Consider the following 16,291-nt stretch of genomic DNA (forward strand, 5'->3'; position numbering starts at 1 on the left):
GTGGAACCCCACTAGGTAAAATTAATAACGATTGAGTTAATATATGGAGACAATGTTAAAAAATTAGGGCAAAAAAAACATAAAGGGTCACGAAGGGAATTCTGTATACTGTATAATATCTTCAAGATGATATAATCAAATTTCATATTATTATAAATGGAAACTTTCGTTACAATAAGTACACATGCCTTTATTGTATTCAAGTATCATCGATTCTTATCGTTTTAAACGTCTGTAGTTTCTTTTTCGAGATTGATTGGCAATGCTAATACGAAAAAATAAAGGTCAAATTTTGAAAACAATAAATAATAACAAGTAAACAAACAAATAAATGTACATTAACTGGCACTAAACAAAAGGTAAAAAGAAAGCCATTCAGTATAAAACTCCATTTATCTCCTTCTTTTTATTTTTTTTCCAGAAAAAAACCAAGGCACATCAGCAGATAATCATATTTTGCCATGCCTTATGATGATGATCACGATGATGGAGAAATAAACTTTAATGAACTTGTAGGGAATTTATTAAGCTCGCATAATCAAGAAGAGCAAGCACAAGAGCAAGAGCAAGAGCAAGAGCAAGAGCAAGCGCAAGAGCAAGAGCAAGAACAAGGCGAAGTACAAGCACAAGAGCAAGGCGAAGTACAAGTACAAGTACAAGTACAAGAGCAAGAACAAGAACAAAAGAGACAAGATCTTGACAAAATAAATACAAATGTCGAAGACATAGAATCCAAACACCTACATAGCGGCCAGGCTGACCATGATCATCCGGATCAAAACATCGAACTACCCGATTTTGGCGATGAAGAAGATGAATTAGTATCCGTCGTCGCAAATGCTGTTCAGGATATCAACAATGACAGTGGCAGTAAACCCAGCAGTCATCTAGGAAATGAATCGGAACATGAAGTGTCCAATACACTAGATGATAACCACGAAAAACAGCAACATCAAGAATGGGCTCATATCTTACAGCAAGGAATATTACAGGAGGAGGAAGAGTTTGTACCGGAACATACAGAGAGACGTATCAGCTCTAGTCATCACCATCACCATCATCACCGTACCGATGACCAGCTTGACCAAGATGATGAAAATTTGAGAATGGCTATATTAGAGTCTCTGCAAGAATTAAACACAGATGATGGCCCAGAAAAAGAACAACATAAACACGAACACGGTACTTCCAGTGGGAAATTGTCCAGCAAGAAGTCTTCAAAGAAAAAGAAAAAGGACAAATCCAAAAATAAAGAATTATCAAAGGAAAAATCCTCAAAAAAGAGCAAGTCTTCAGGTCACTCCAAAAAGCACACAAAGGATCGTTCTAAAGAAAAGTCAAGTAAAACCGCTAGCAATGATAATGCACTCGATTTCAGTAATATATTAGATAATCTTATTCATGAAAATGGAGATGCTACAACAGACACACGTAAATCAATATCAGACATTCAAGAACAACCCCTCACTGACAAAAATCGCGAAGACGTGGAAGCACAGGCTCTCGTGGAAGCTACGCTAAAGGCTTTTGAAAATGAATTACTAAGTTCAGCGCCAACTGCGGGCCCCACACAGGACCAATCAACCGAACCTTCAACTTCTACTAAGACAGCCGAACCAGCACGGAAACCGACTGCTGATGATATCCCGTTGGCTATGTTGCAAGCTTTCAAGCCCAAAAAGAGACCTCCTCAAGAAAAAAAGAAATCAAGAAGTAAGACTTCTAAACCTGCATCTACAACAAATAAATCATCTGCATCTGAACCAGCTTCCAAAAAAAAGAAAAAAAAGAAATCAACCAAAGAAACTAATAAGACTCAAGAAAATTACGAAGAAGATGAATTCTCTAGGGTACTAGCCGAAATGGTTAACCAAGTGGTCAATACTTCACTAAAGGATTCATCAATCACAACATCTCCCTCCGCTCAGGATAACAAACCGGAGACGACAGCTGGTTTTGTTGCGTCTACCCAAAACCAGTACCCATCTACCATAACTTCTACCACAGATTCTGGTGCAGCCAATGACGACACCCTTGATTTAAATCAAATCATGCAAAATGCTATGGCTATGGTTTTCCAAAACCAAAATGACGCTGATTTCGATGAAAACATTGTCGAAGATTTTAACCGCGGACTAGGTGATCTGAGCGTTTCGGATTTGTTGCCTCAAGATAACCTTTCTGGGTTGGATAAGAAATCATCTAAAAATCTGAGCAAATCTGAAAAGAAGTCATCTATTTCGAGTAAAAAGTCTTCCAAAAAGGCATCTAAAGATGTGTCAGATACGGAAAAGGCTAGAATTTCTTCCAAACCAAAGAAACCTTCCAAATCAGAATTATCTCAGGAAAAGAAACTACGCAAGAGGTACAGTTCCATTGCCAGCGAGGCTGCATCTGTAGCTAGAAAGAAGAGATGGGCCAAGAACAAAGAATTAAAGGAAAAAGAGAAACTTGAACGTCAAGCCGCAAGAGAAGAAAGAAGGCAAAAGAAAAAGTTGGAGAAGCAAAAGCTGGCTGAAGAGCAAGAAGAACTGACCAAAATCGTTGACCGTGGCCCACCTTATCCTCCGGATTTAAGACTGACCAAAAGCGGTAGACCAAAGAAGCCGTATAGGAGATGGACTCCTGAAGAATTGTTAAAGAGATCACAGGAGGCAGAAAAACCAAGGAAAGTGAAAAAAGAAAGAAGAAAAAAGGACAAGAAAGTTAAGATACCTTCATCCACATTGAGAAAGATTCCTTTATTCAATTTTGTTAAAGATAATGTTCAGCCAGGAGCAAGACACCGCTTAAACGATATTGAAGGCTCGCTGTCCTCCATTGGTTTACACAGATCGCCTGACGGTGTCCGCAGAGTCATTTCAAGACAAAAAAGTGAAGATAACGAATGGCCATTATCAGACTCCTCCACATCCCAAAATTACGATACGCATTTAAAAACCGTTGTGCATAAAGAAAAAATCTCTTTCCACCCTCCCTGGACTATACCATCCCAACCACCATTTGCTTTACCTGTTGCAAGAAGGAAGAAAATACCAAATATCAAAAAATACAAAAAGAGAAACAACAATTCTCCTCGCATTTCCAAGGAAAGTATGCTGAGTGCAAGAAACAGAATTATACCAGCTATTTTATTACCAATAATAAACACATTAAAGGCAGCCGCGAAGTCCCAAACTGCTGCTGGAGCAACCCCCGAAGAAGCAAGAAGGCGCTTGGCAGCTATTATTCAGCATGCTAAGTCCACTGTTATTAAGGCTGCTTTACAAGCAAGAAAAAACAGTATTCAAGCTTCTAGCGCCAAGGAAACTACACCAGGATTGGCCGTAATTCCGCCTCAAAAGAAGAATCCACTGAGAATGATTCCAATTTTCAATACGTCTCGGGTGAAACAACAACCAGAGAAGTGTCCGATTATTGTAAAGGGAGTCACCAGTTCAGTGTTCACTGATAAAAACACCCCTGGTTTCTACTCTAACACTACGAGTAATGAACAGGCACTCAAGAGTATTGCTGCCCCAGTTAAGATAGAAGATGGTGATTCACATATACATCCTATTCCAATAATGCCTATAACTTCAAAACCGACACAAGATAATGTCGAAGATATTAATAACGCGAAGGAGACTGCTAATGTTGTTGACGCAAAAGCCTCGTCAGACGCTGCTGGTACTGGTGACACTGAACCAGCGAATGACACTGATACTGTAGAAGATATTAAAGAGGTTACCAACGTCGAGACTGTAGAAGATGTTGCTTCAACCGAAAATAAGATGAACGTGGTATCAAATGATCAAAAGAGCACTCCAATCGACTTTTCTGGTGTTGACAAGATAGACGAAGAAAAACCAGAAGATAAGATGAACACAGAAAAAGATCTAAATAAAAATAAAAGTGCGCTTGGTAAGGAAATTGAGAATAAGCACATACTGGATTCCGAAGTTCCTCAAACTACTGGCACAGATCGTACAACTGATGTTGGCGAGAAGCCTAGATCGATTACTCTTACTGATAAACCACTAAATGAATCGAAACCGAGAATACCCATCATATTTCCTTTGAAAAGACCGCAAATCAAACCTGAAGTTAATGTCATTGATTTAGTTCAGAACTTGGTGAAAAGTAAAATGCCTGAAGTGAAAAACGAATCAATTGACCTGGGCAGTAACATCACAGACATTCTTTCCTCCACTATCACTAATATCTTGCCCGAAATCACTGCTGCTGATGTAAAAAATTATCAATATGAAGACGAAAATGTCAAATATTTGAAAAAGACACCAAGACAGGTTTTAAATCTAGACGGACTAGTTCCCCCATCAGGTAGATGCATTACTAAAGCTAAGCGCATTCGTCGTATCAAGAAACCCTCTCCTGACGCTACCGTTTCGCAGGAAACTAACACGAAGGCAAGTAATGAAACCATTACTTACACTTTCGACATCCCTTCTCCAGAAGAAATGCAAAGCAAACGTAGCGTGGTGCTAAAGTATGCCAAGGCGAGATTAACGGAGAGTGAATTAAACTCTTTAAAAAAGGAGATTAATAATGTAAGGAAAAGGAGATGGAGAGAAATTAACTCCACAAAGAACTGGGAATACGACGTAAAATCTAGGTTAAGGAAACGTGCGAGTGGATTTTTTGGGGAAGAGGAATCTGAAGCGAAGTCCAATTGGATTGAAGAAAGATTCCAAGAAAAGGCTAGCCAGGAAAAATACAAGAGTCGCCTTGAAACAACTGAAAGCCAAGCAAACAATACGAAGATTGTGATTGATGACAAGGAGATTTTGAACATTCTTGCTGTAAACATGAATAGTCTCAACACGGCACGTTGCATTGAAAAGGACATTCAAGAGTCATTCAAAGAGGAAAAGTTAGCCTCTATACAACCAAAGAAGAAAAGGAAGAAAAGCATCTTAAACTGAACTGTTATTAACTGGGTGTGATGCATATGTGCAAACAGGCGTACCCACACACACACACACACACACATATATATATATATATATATATTCGCATAAGTAGATGTGTTTTCTTTAACTTGTAATACTAATAACATAATACGAAATCTGGAGTTTATATTTTGGGTTTCTATGTGGGACAACAAATATCATACATTATCATCGTAATCTAGACAAATGTGATGTGTGGATGATAGTAATAATTACAGTTGAAATAAGACCTTTTGACATCATTCCAATCTGGTAGCTGTTCATCTAAAGAATACGTTGTATAGTCACATTTCATACCATAATTACCGACATCAATCTCAACAATATTTTTGTACACATCATAACATAACGACCTGTCAGCACCTAATCCGTTAAAAAAAGAGAAAACACCCTCTGGTTTGATTAAGCCTACTATGACATCGTATAAGTCCAACATATCTTGATAATGCTCGCTAAATGTATCGTAATAAATACCATCAAAGAAAACTTCACCTTCGTCTAGTAACTTATTCAAAGTATCTTGCCATCTACCCTCCAAAATAACCACATTATCCTTTTCGTACCAACCGTCTTCTTTCATTTTCTCAAGGACGTCTGGATGGGCTTCACAAATATAATGACGGTAAGGTTTTTGAGCTTGAATAAAAGTATCAATGATACCCATTCCGAAGCCAATGTTCAAAATTGTGGCGGATCCAGTGGCCTTAGGGTCGGGGAATAGAGTCTTGGAGGCAATTTCCATAATTTTAGTTTCCCAATCCATCATAACACCGTCCTTATTATCCTTTGTGATGAGCGCATCGTCTTTGTACTCTAATTTTGTCTGTAGGTACACTTTTTGGTTTGCAGCGGTAGCATCATTATCGGCAACCGGTTCTTGTTCCTCACTATCGAATGGGAGTTTAGTGGTTTCTTCAGGATTCGCTTCCTCCGACTCATCCATGTCTAAGAATTCGACGTCACCGCCATTGAGTTTTCTCAACAGCAACTCTGCAGAGACACCGGCTTCCACAAGACGCCTATAAAGAGGACTTTCCCTATCTTGGTTTCTCTCTAAAAGTAAATCTCCTACTGTTTTGTCCTCGTAGTCAATGAAGTTCCACCCAGCACCATATTCAAAAAGAATATTCATCATTTCCAGCACCACTTGCAGTTCCTCATCATTGATATCCAAGGGAAGCGATCTTGCCAACACGTGCAATGGCGTCGTATTTGAAGTCTTATCATCGTCACTGCATACTTCTAGCGTGGGATTGCATTTATCATCCTCTTCACGCTCAAACGCAGCAACCTGCTCCAAAGTGTACGTAGCAGGTATACCACACTCTAAGAAATGCTGCAGTTTTGGCACATAATAACTTTTAGAAATGGGCCTCTCTGGGAAAGTAAGCAAGCTATGCAGTTCTGACATGCTTGAAGAAGTTTGCCAAATTTCGATATAAACTCCAAATTCGTCTCAATCGCACCGTATCGGCAATGCGATTATGTATTTGATTTGACTCAAAATCAAGATGAGATGAGCTCTGAAAAATTTCAGAAAAAGAAACGGCTCAACTATCGCCGAAAAGGGCAAGGGACCCCTATAGCTTTGCATTTCCTATATGTGCCGAACACAAGTTCTAAATGACAAGTTCGAGTGCAGGTGATGCTGATCTAAAACGACATGGGGAAACACAATCGCATAGCTTGGTGATACATATATATTGCCCTGTAACAGTGGCACTAAATGAGCCAAAATGATCCCCCCCTTACCCGCGCGGTGATTCCTCTAAAGCGAAGGGGTTTTCATCAGGTAAAGAAACGTCAAAGGTTCTATATATTGATTCTTGAATGTGGGGCGCGGTATAGTAGTAGTTGAAGCTGGATTCAAGCAAGCAGTCTTTCCACGTTCTACTAGAGCTAATACGAGTGTGTGAGATTCAGAAAGCGCGTTTGGCTGCATTGGTATGACATATGACATCTAGAAAAAGGTCTCCGCACGATTTCATTTTTAAAGAGGAGCTGGGCCATGGCTCTTACTCCACTGTATTCAAGGCTGTTGATAAGAGAAGTCCGAACAAGATCTACGCCATCAAGGTATGTTCGAAGAAGCACATAATAAAAGAAGCCAAGGTTAAATATGTGACTATTGAGAAGAATACCATGAATTTGCTAGCGCAGAAGCATCATCCGGGCATAATAAAGTTGTATTACACTTTCCATGATGAAGAAAATCTGTATTTTGTACTAGATTTTGCTCCAGGGGGAGAGCTACTTTCTTTGCTACATAGGATGGGCACGTTCAATGAATTATGGACACGACATTTCACCGTACAGTTGGTTGACGCATTAGAATTCATCCATTCCCACGGTATCATCCATAGAGATTTAAAACCGGAAAATGTTCTTTTAGATAAGGACGGTAGGCTAATGATCACTGATTTCGGTGCTGCCTCTACCATAGACTCTAGTCTGAGCGATAACTCAACCCGATGCAATTCCGACAGTAACAGTGTAAACGACAACCAAAGTTGTGCTTCGTTTGTCGGAACCGCTGAGTACGTGTCTCCGGAACTGCTTCTTTATAACCAATGTGGTTATTGCTCGGATATATGGGCTCTAGGCTGCATGATATATCAGTTCCTTCAAGGACAGCCACCTTTCAGAGGGGACAATGAGTTGAAAACCTTCGAAAAAATTGTGGCTTTAGATTATCCTTGGGGCCCCAACAAACGTCTCAATAACACTACTTCGCCGATCAATCCACTCGCAATAAACTTGGTACGGAAAATTTTAGTGGTAGAGGTTAATGAAAGAATCTCTCTCTCGGTGATAAAGAAACACCCGTATTTTGCTAAAATAGACTGGAATGACAAAGTCAAGATATGGAGGGGAATTTGGCAAAACCCACAGGGACAACTAATACAACAGTCTACTGGAGTACCCTCTAGTTCACCACAACATGTGCTACCCATCCGGCAACTGCATGTGATTGACACCCCAGCAAGAAATATACAGATCACTAAACAAAAACGTAAGAAACCGACAAAAATTTCCAGCACCACTAGCAGTATAGTAGTATGGAGAAAAAGGCTTGGTATATCCACAGGCAAGGATGATTTGGGTACCGTCCCATCCACTGCTCCCACAATTATTGTCCCTAATGACAGCAAAATTTCAACCGCTACAGTGACACATTTGAGCTCGAATTCTGCTCCACCGACAAGTTCCCAACCCATTCAAGCTCAAACGAAAAGAACGCAACCTACTGCTCCTAATAGAATACCCCCCAAAGTTCTAATAAACAGTGCTAATATAAAAAATAAGCCAACTCCGCGACAGAAGGCTATTGTACCAACACCATTAACACCACCAACACAACCAACACMACCAACACAACCAACACAACCAACACAACCAACACAACCAACACAACCAACACAACCAACACAACCAMCACAACCAACACAACCAACACAACCAAYACAACCAACACAACCAACACAACCAACACAACCAGCTCCTCTAGCGCCGCCGTCTGTTCCGTCTGTTTCGTCTGTTCCGTCTGCACCTCTGGCACCACCATCAACACAATCATCATTATCGGCACCATCGGCACCATCATCGATACAGTCATCATTACCAGCACCATCGGCACTATCAACGCAGACAAAGCAACAGGATATGGTACCAACTCTAGATGTGAAAAATACGATCGATCCCTCTACTCTCAAACAAGACTATGTCTTTATATATGGAATTCCATATGAAGCCGAAGGGCCTGCCATGTCCTTGAATAGCTATAATAAAATTGATAACGATTTGATAACGTCGCTAGTTACACAGTATAAAGAAGAATTAAAAAGCTCTAAGATGTTTTTACAGTTGTTGACTTTGAAAAAAAATGGAATCTTGAGCTACAGGAACGCAGGTCAAGAAGATCGCGATAATCAAGGCAATATGGACCACCAAATGGCTAATATTGAGGATACGGATTTATCCATGTATGATTTTGAATTCAATGAATTGTCGAGAAAAGGGTTTTTAATCTTAGAAAAATACAAGAATAAGCTATGGTTTATCTCACTGCCCTCATATTCAATATTGTCTAAAATACCATTTAATGCTGAGAAATCCTTGACAATAAATGACAATGAAAATTGGGTTGATTGCTTCTTTAGAGCAAGACAGCTCCTAGAGGAAAAGCAAATTCTTGATAAAATTAGTAATGTTTCCTTTGACAGCAAAGTGTCTAACGAAACGACATCGCCTCCGCCAACATCTAAAAAGGATCACACACCAAGCATAAGCAATGGTGTAACACCGCCTGCCTACGATATAAAATACGGAAGCCAGAACAATGTACAACAAAATAATAACGTAAAGCAAGAAGCGCTTTCCCACATAGCCACTACTGGCAAAGACAAGCCCAGTGTAAATTCAGCTTCCGCCATTACTCACCCAAGGGTTTTGTCAGGCAATAGCACCAATAAAAGCACAAGAAAAACAATCGCAGGATCGCCAAAGAGTGCTCCTTCTGCTAATGCATATAGCAATACTACAACTCCAATATCGGGCAACCGGTCTACTAATGTAACAAATAATAGACACGTTCCTTTACTATCTAAGAGACAGAACCTGCCTACATATTCCAATTCATCTCCTACAGTCAGGTCTCAAATCAAATCAGCGGGTCAACGACAACCAACGCCTTCGCCGCCACTTTCACCCATGGAATATTCAGCCGTGAAAGAGAAATATTCAGCACCTTCCAACATGGTGATTAGTAGCAGTAGGTACGAGGTTCTGCATACTCTTAATAACAGCCAAACAAATTTTGATAGGGAGATAGCTAGTAGAGGTGCATCGGCTGCATTTAAAAGTTTACAAAAGAATAAGAAGAAAAATTAGCATGCTTTGATAATGACCTGGGATTTTTCCACTCCGTATGCGAGATTAAACAACTATTTTTTGCGGACTTGAAAAATCACCTTATATATCATTCACAAACATTTGTAGTCTCACGATCTGTACCATTTATTCGTACAGAACGCATATGTTTTATATATGTCTATAATATCTGCAAATGAAAAGTTATGATATGGTCATTATTAGTCCTTTTAAGCAATAAATGCCAAAATTAATAAGATTATCAAGACAACGATGAGTAGTCCTATACAACAGTCATCATATTTTTCTTTGTTCTTCTCATAAACCCATTCTAACTGTCTACGGCCCCTTGCTAACTTATTGACAACAGTGTCCATACCTTCATCCATATCATCCAATAATTGTCCTTGATTTTCTAACTCATCCCCCATTGTTTGGGCTTGGATATGCAAATTCTGCATTGTCTTATGAATACCGTCCAAATGAACATCCTGTTCCCTTATCATTTGTTCTTGAAATGGGTTGGACATACCGCCGTCATTATTAGTGTTGGAAACCGTCGGATTTTCCTCTGTTTCATCTAGTGGAATAGTTGTCTGAGTAGATTCTTGTATCCTTTGATCGAAACGCGTTTTCAAGCCATCAAATTGTTGTTTTATGTCCTTAACTTGTGTCTCTCTGTCAGACACATCTTCGCTTTCATCCCTTTTCATGACGATTATACTTCGGTCTAAATCCACTATTGTTTCCTCAACATCCTTTAAAATATCCTGTATTTCCCCCTCTTGATCATCATCACCGGCGGTGTTGTGACGGGTTATATAGTTTCCCAAGCGGTCCAATTGCTCTTTGGTATCCTTGACGACTTGTTGAAACGGATCTTCACTGTTATTCATTTTGTAAAGCTGTAGTGTAGGTTTTCAGTTGAACCCCTTTCACGTTAAATTTTAGATTATAGTTCAGACAAAATATATTAAATATCAGCGGAGCTTTCTAGAAAAATGCGAATAGCAAATCTCAGTGTATTTTCTTTGGTTTGTGTTTGTGTGGTTTCGTTTATCTTCAATTGTTCATTGATTATATTTTATCTTGGAATATCTTATGGAGGTTAAAAATAGATAAAAAAGTAAAATAAAGTGAAACTTAACAAAACTGTTTTGATAAAACTATCTCCATAAAGGAAGATTTAACAGCGTGTACGATGAATGGAGATGAGAACAAAAATCGCTACAATGAAGTTGCGACCCCTATAGCGGGGGATGCTTCAAGTAAGCATGGACTTAAAGCAGAGCAAAATCAAGGTGAGAACAACAATGACTACAGTAATCGTGATAATGGCATTACAGATATAAATAGTGATAAGAATAACAACTATAATAACTCACAAACGGGAAGTATACCATCTTTTCCAACAAAGGGATCGAAAAACGTTGAAAGTACGGGCAATCAAAACATAAAAATAGAAGAATCTAGTGGTTCGAACTTGACGATGGAAGAGTCATCTGATTCTAAAACTTCCAAATTAGAAAATGTGAATCTCGCTTCCACAGTAGGCGGTTCTCAAACTAGGAAGTATTTGAATGCAAACGTAACGCCACACCTATTAGCGGGTATGAGGCTCATAGCCGTACAACAACCGGATGATCCGTTACGTATGTTAGGGGAATATCTAATCAATCAAAGCGAAATTCAGAAAAGCGGAGAAAATGGGAACAATGTTAGCGTATGAGAACCATTAACCTTACATAAGTATATATGTGTATTTTATTTGGATATTGACAAGTGATAAGAGTGAACTAAAACAAAATACAACAAAAAGAATGTCATTAAAGTAGCTTGGAGAAGTGTTATTTTATGAAAGAAATTTGAGAGCTTAAAACTTCTCTTGTTCCATATTAATGTCAACTTTATTCATTATCTGTAGCCCATATCCGCAAATTAAACTGATCACGCCAACCTTCCAGCCATTCCATAATTGGCCTGTATTTGTTTTGGAACCGTTTCTAACCACATTCCATATCCCGTTGTATTTCTTTGGTTTCACTATTAATTCAGTGGAATCGACTTTAAACAATAATCTTTGGTCATTTAATAGATAGTTTAACTGGCAACGACGTAATAAATTTTCCACAGGTAACTTAATAAACAGTTCTAAGGATTTAGAAAAGAATTTCATTGTGTTATACATGACAGTTTGTGAATATTTTTCTATGTGGAATTGATTGTAAATGACCAAGTCAAATAATTTGTTGAAAAAGCTGTTATTGATAGATTGTAAAATGGTTAAAGACCACATATCTAGAGGAATGGAAACACCGTTTCTACGCCACGACCAACACCTAATCAGCTGTCTCAAACTTCTGGTGTTGGTGATCTTACTTTTGGCATTCGCCTTCCTTTTGAATGACGTTACTATCAGTCTTGTTCTTATTAAATCCACAGGTAGCAATATAATACTGGTAAATATTCCTGCACCCAAGGCTAAAATAAATGATTTAGAGATATCCGATGAGTTGATAACCTCCATGAAATAAGGGTCAGGAACACCCAAAAAAGATGAAAGTAACCCAGTGAACCATGTGTCAATACTTAGGGAAAGGAAATTGTAAATAAAAGTTGTGTTGTTAGCCTTCCATAACCCACGAATACCTTCCTGGTCAAATAGGGAATTAATGACATCTATTGTATGTAGGGACTGTGGCATGATGATCAAAGAGCTATCAGTGAGCCCAGAATGTGGACCGTCATCCTCGTCGACGGTACTAGGTACAATGGAATTAGCTTCAGCTATCTTTCTTTCTATGGGGAAAAAATCGATCTCCTCCTCATCGTAATCATTTTCTCCTTCTTCGTCATCCCCCACAACGCCTCGCTCCTCATCCCGCAAGACTATCGGTGGTTGAGGTTTACTTGCATCAGTTGTAGGTTTGCCTATTTGGAACTCACCTACTTGAGTCAGTAATCTAGCTACATCAAAGGGTTGTTGGATGAGCAATTGAAAGTACTTTCTGAAAAACATATCGAGCAGTTGTTCAAATATTTTCCGCCATTTCTGAAGGTTAACCAGTTCCGCCCACTCAAAGTTATTCAGACTACCTATCTCACCACTGCTCCCTTCTGGCGACAGCCCATCATTCATCGAGTTTGACAATTTCTTCATTGGGGAACTTCTAAACAAGGCATTGGCCATTCTTTTTGTAGTCGGAGATGAGTTGATAACGTTTAATTTTGAAGCAATCGTATACCCCTGTGGATCGACTACACCTTCTTCTGGCTTGAAGACGGCACTATAACCAGCATTAAATGAATCAGGATCGTAATAAGGCCGTATCTGAGCCCTTGAGGAAGCCTCCGTGGCACTATTATTATTCATTACAATTAGATCTTCACCTATATAATTTCAAAAAGAAACCTGGAACAAAAATCGAGGCAAATCAGTTATAGTTCGCGCTCTCTTGTTACTTCATTATGCAGCAATAGTTGTAAAGGGTTTTCAAAGGCATACATATTTAAATTTACATCCTATTTTCTTTTTCCCAAATCATACCAATTCTAAGACTTTGTCATCAAAACCCATAAACACCAACATCCATACATACTCGAATTCAGTTTTTTTTTTCCAAGAGTATTTTATTCAGAAATCGATCTTTCAAAATTAGCCCGTGCAAGCGGCCACAAGAATAGAGCCGCTAGACAGAGAATCTCGAAGGACGATACTAACTATTAGCTTGAGCATTGTGCTTTGTAGGAGCCCGGCTCAGCCTGCCCTTGCCTGGACTACCCAGCCAGTGTGCTGAAACTTTTGTCATTCCAAGTCAGCTGAGAGTATAATATTGATATTATCAAATATCGATTTAATGGTTCAACCTTAAATAAAGGTTATAAGATTTTTTGGTGTAAGAAAAAAGAGTCGCACACAGAAATCAATATAACCATGGCTAAATTTTTAAAAGCAGGCAAAGTTGGTACGTAAACTTATTCTAGCTGAGATATCAAATAATAAGGGGACCTTTCGAGTTTATATGACGCAACATGGATGATAGGCGATCCGAAGGACAAACAGTGAGAAAACTACATGTATTATTTAACAGGAGCGGATAATTCCAATTGTACGAAAAAATCCACAGAAATATTAAGACATTTTTAGAGATGGACTCAATTTATCAAAAAAATCCAAATAACCCTTTTGCTATTTGAAGAGAGATTGAATGGATGATCACCCAATCGACTTGGTTTTCAATCAGAGCCCATAGACAGCAGAAGATTGCTCGCGTCCCTTTTCCTATTATTTGCAGTGCATCGAGAAAAAAGAAAATATTACTAACAATTAATCTCTTATATTATTCTAGCTGTCGTTGTTCGTGGTCGTTACGCTGGTAAGAAGGTTGTTATCGTTAAGCCACACGATGAAGGTTCCAAATCTCACCCATTTGGCCACGCTTTAGTTGCCGGTATTGAAAGATACCCATTAAAGGTTACCAAGAAGCACGGTGCCAAGAAGGTTGCCAAGAGAACCAAGATCAAGCCATTCATCAAGGCCGTTAACTACAACCATTTATTGCCAACCAGATACACTTTAGATGTCGAAGCTTTCAAGAGCGTTGTCTCCACTGAAACTTTTGAACAACCATCTCAACGTGAAGAAGCCAAGAAGGTCGTCAAGAAGGCTTTTGAAGAAAGACACCAAGCTGGTAAGAACCAATGGTTCTTCTCTAAGTTGAGATTCTAAGGATGGAACTTCTCTTGTCCAAATTTAAATTTTTTCTGTGTACTATTATTATTTCATAATGCAGTTTATCTTTCACATAATTAAAAATTCATATTGTATAAACTAAAACAAACACTACCACTAAAACCAGGTTACCTGCACCTTGTGATTGCCGCACAACGTCGTGTGGATGGACGGTTCTAGGCTCTATTATGTGATATTAAGCCCTAACTACTTTATTTGATCGCTGCGTGCGAAATGATTTCAAGCTATTACTTTTTTTTCTAATATTTTTACATATAAAAAGAAGGCATTTTGAGAGTAAAGAATTATAACCTAACTCTAATCATATTTTAGTTTTATTTGATATATTAAAATAGCAAGGAAGTTTTTTCCTTTTTTATGATGAATATGAGTGCATTTGGCTCGAGTTGCTGTTTGGCTTCGGCCAAATCAGTAACGGTGTGGAAAAACTCAAGCTACCTTTTATTACTTTTATCTGATCTTTCAACTTCCTTATTAAATCTCTTTGTAATTTTGTATTGTAGCATCGTAATACGTTGTAGAAATAAATACTTTTCGAACGACACTAATGGGTGGAGTTTGACTTGTTCATTTGTCATCTTTATTTACTTTTCGAAGTATTTGAAAAACCAAATTGACAAAAATGATGTCAAGGTTGGGAAGAAAACCACCCACGTTACATATTAGACGAGAAAGTAGAGATAAGAGGCGGCAGGAACGACAACCCCCCCCCAGCATTGGCCACTCACAATACCAAAGCAGCATCATGCCTCAAGGAATCATTCAACCAAGTACATCTGACCAACAATTCCAAGGTAAATCGGATGGGTATGAATATACAGTAGGGCCTAAACAGGTTATTACAAGCGAGGCCTCTGCCGCTTATGTGCCTTCCAAGATATATGCTGAGTCTCTTCTTTTCAAAAAGCAAGAAGTTTCTTTATCAGCAATGGCTTTCTTGTTCCAAGAAATGATTTCACATCTGCACAGAACGTGCAACTCTACAAGTGACTTTGAAACTAAATTAAGTGATTATGGACATAACATTGGGATTCGTCTCTTGGAATTGCTAAATTTCAGGGCATCCGTCTCCCCAAGTTCCCTTTCCAGGACATCTGCCTTCCTCTCACAAAACGAATCCTCTTCAAAGTCACTAAATGCATCAAATTCATCAAACGTTTTGTCTAACGCCAATACAACAACTTCATCGTCTGCCAATGACCGATTTCAAGAAAAGCAAATGGAATCCTTATCCAATTATATCACGAAGATGAGACGCCGCGATTTGAAGATCCTCGATATACTACAATTCATCCATGGTACCTTATGGTCATATCTTTTTAGCCACGTAAGTGACGATTTAGTCAAGTCGTCAGAACGTRACAATGAGTACATGATAGTAGACAACTTCCCTAATTTGACCCAATTCATTCCAGGTGAAGGTGTTTCTTGTGAGTACTTCGTTTGTGGTATAATCAAGGGATTTCTTTTCAACGCTGGCTTCCCATGTGGTGTAACGGCACACCGCATGCCCCAAGATGGGTATAGTCAGCGCACCGTTTATTTGATTCAATTCGATAGACAAGTACTCCAAAGGGAAGGTTTAAGATTTGGTTCGTAGTATATTAGAATATTAATAGTTACATAAAAACGAAGATCGAAAAATCAGATAATTTCTTTTTTTATTCTAGGAACAGTATTTTTAAGTTTGGGTACTAAGTCAGGACAAAAAAAAAAG

At 38.7% G+C, this 16,291-nt stretch overlaps 8 protein-coding genes across 8 annotated transcripts; 5 read left to right on the top strand and 3 right to left on the bottom strand.

Moving 5' to 3' along the window:
• Positions 1 to 461: 461 nt before the first annotated feature.
• On the top strand, positions 462 to 4,925 carry SPP41 (Spp41p; the record flags this gene model as incomplete). The annotated part of the gene is made up of 1 exon (XM_018363858.1): positions 462 to 4,925. One exon carries the CDS (start codon positions 462 to 464, stop codon positions 4,923 to 4,925), a length of 4,464 nt encoding a protein of 1,487 aa, XP_018223987.1.
• Positions 4,926 to 5,130: 205 nt separating this feature from the next.
• Positions 5,131 to 6,363, bottom strand: RMT2 (protein-arginine N5-methyltransferase; the record flags this gene model as incomplete). Its single annotated transcript, XM_018363859.1, has 1 exon — positions 5,131 to 6,363. One exon carries the CDS (start codon positions 6,361 to 6,363, stop codon positions 5,131 to 5,133), a length of 1,233 nt encoding a protein of 410 aa, XP_018223988.1.
• A 542-nt stretch (positions 6,364 to 6,905) lies between these two features.
• Positions 6,906 to 9,842, top strand: PKH3 (protein kinase PKH3; the record flags this gene model as incomplete). The annotated part of the gene is made up of 1 exon (XM_018363860.1): positions 6,906 to 9,842. One exon carries the CDS (start codon positions 6,906 to 6,908, stop codon positions 9,840 to 9,842), a length of 2,937 nt encoding a protein of 978 aa, XP_018223989.1.
• Positions 9,843 to 10,051: 209 nt separating this feature from the next.
• TLG1 (Tlg1p) lies at positions 10,052 to 10,717 on the bottom strand (the record flags this gene model as incomplete). Its single annotated transcript, XM_018363861.1, has 1 exon — positions 10,052 to 10,717. One exon carries the CDS (start codon positions 10,715 to 10,717, stop codon positions 10,052 to 10,054), a length of 666 nt encoding a protein of 221 aa, XP_018223990.1.
• A 305-nt stretch (positions 10,718 to 11,022) lies between these two features.
• On the top strand, positions 11,023 to 11,550 carry SDC1 (Sdc1p; the record flags this gene model as incomplete). Its single annotated transcript, XM_018363862.1, has 1 exon — positions 11,023 to 11,550. The coding sequence occupies one exon, from the start codon at positions 11,023 to 11,025 to the stop codon at positions 11,548 to 11,550; it is 528 nt and encodes a 175-aa protein (XP_018223991.1).
• A 144-nt stretch (positions 11,551 to 11,694) lies between these two features.
• On the bottom strand, positions 11,695 to 13,194 carry UGO1 (mitofusin complex protein UGO1; the record flags this gene model as incomplete). Its single annotated transcript, XM_018363863.1, has 1 exon — positions 11,695 to 13,194. The coding sequence occupies one exon, from the start codon at positions 13,192 to 13,194 to the stop codon at positions 11,695 to 11,697; it is 1,500 nt and encodes a 499-aa protein (XP_018223992.1).
• Positions 13,195 to 13,755: 561 nt separating this feature from the next.
• RPL27B (60S ribosomal protein eL27) lies at positions 13,756 to 14,550 on the top strand (the record flags this gene model as incomplete). The annotated part of the gene is made up of 2 exons (XM_018363864.1): positions 13,756 to 13,786; positions 14,171 to 14,550. The coding sequence occupies 2 exons, from the start codon at positions 13,756 to 13,758 to the stop codon at positions 14,548 to 14,550; spliced, it is 411 nt and encodes a 136-aa protein (XP_018223993.1).
• Positions 14,551 to 15,196: 646 nt separating this feature from the next.
• TRS31 (TRAPP subunit TRS31) lies at positions 15,197 to 16,174 on the top strand (the record flags this gene model as incomplete). The annotated part of the gene is made up of 1 exon (XM_018363865.1): positions 15,197 to 16,174. One exon carries the CDS (start codon positions 15,197 to 15,199, stop codon positions 16,172 to 16,174), a length of 978 nt encoding a protein of 325 aa, XP_018223994.1.
• Positions 16,175 to 16,291: the final 117 nt, after the last annotated feature.

Source organism: Saccharomyces eubayanus, chromosome II (assembly GCF_001298625.1).
Source record: "Saccharomyces eubayanus strain FM1318 chromosome II, whole genome shotgun sequence".
In the NCBI taxonomy this organism is placed as follows: domain Eukaryota; kingdom Fungi; phylum Ascomycota; class Saccharomycetes; order Saccharomycetales; family Saccharomycetaceae; genus Saccharomyces; species Saccharomyces eubayanus.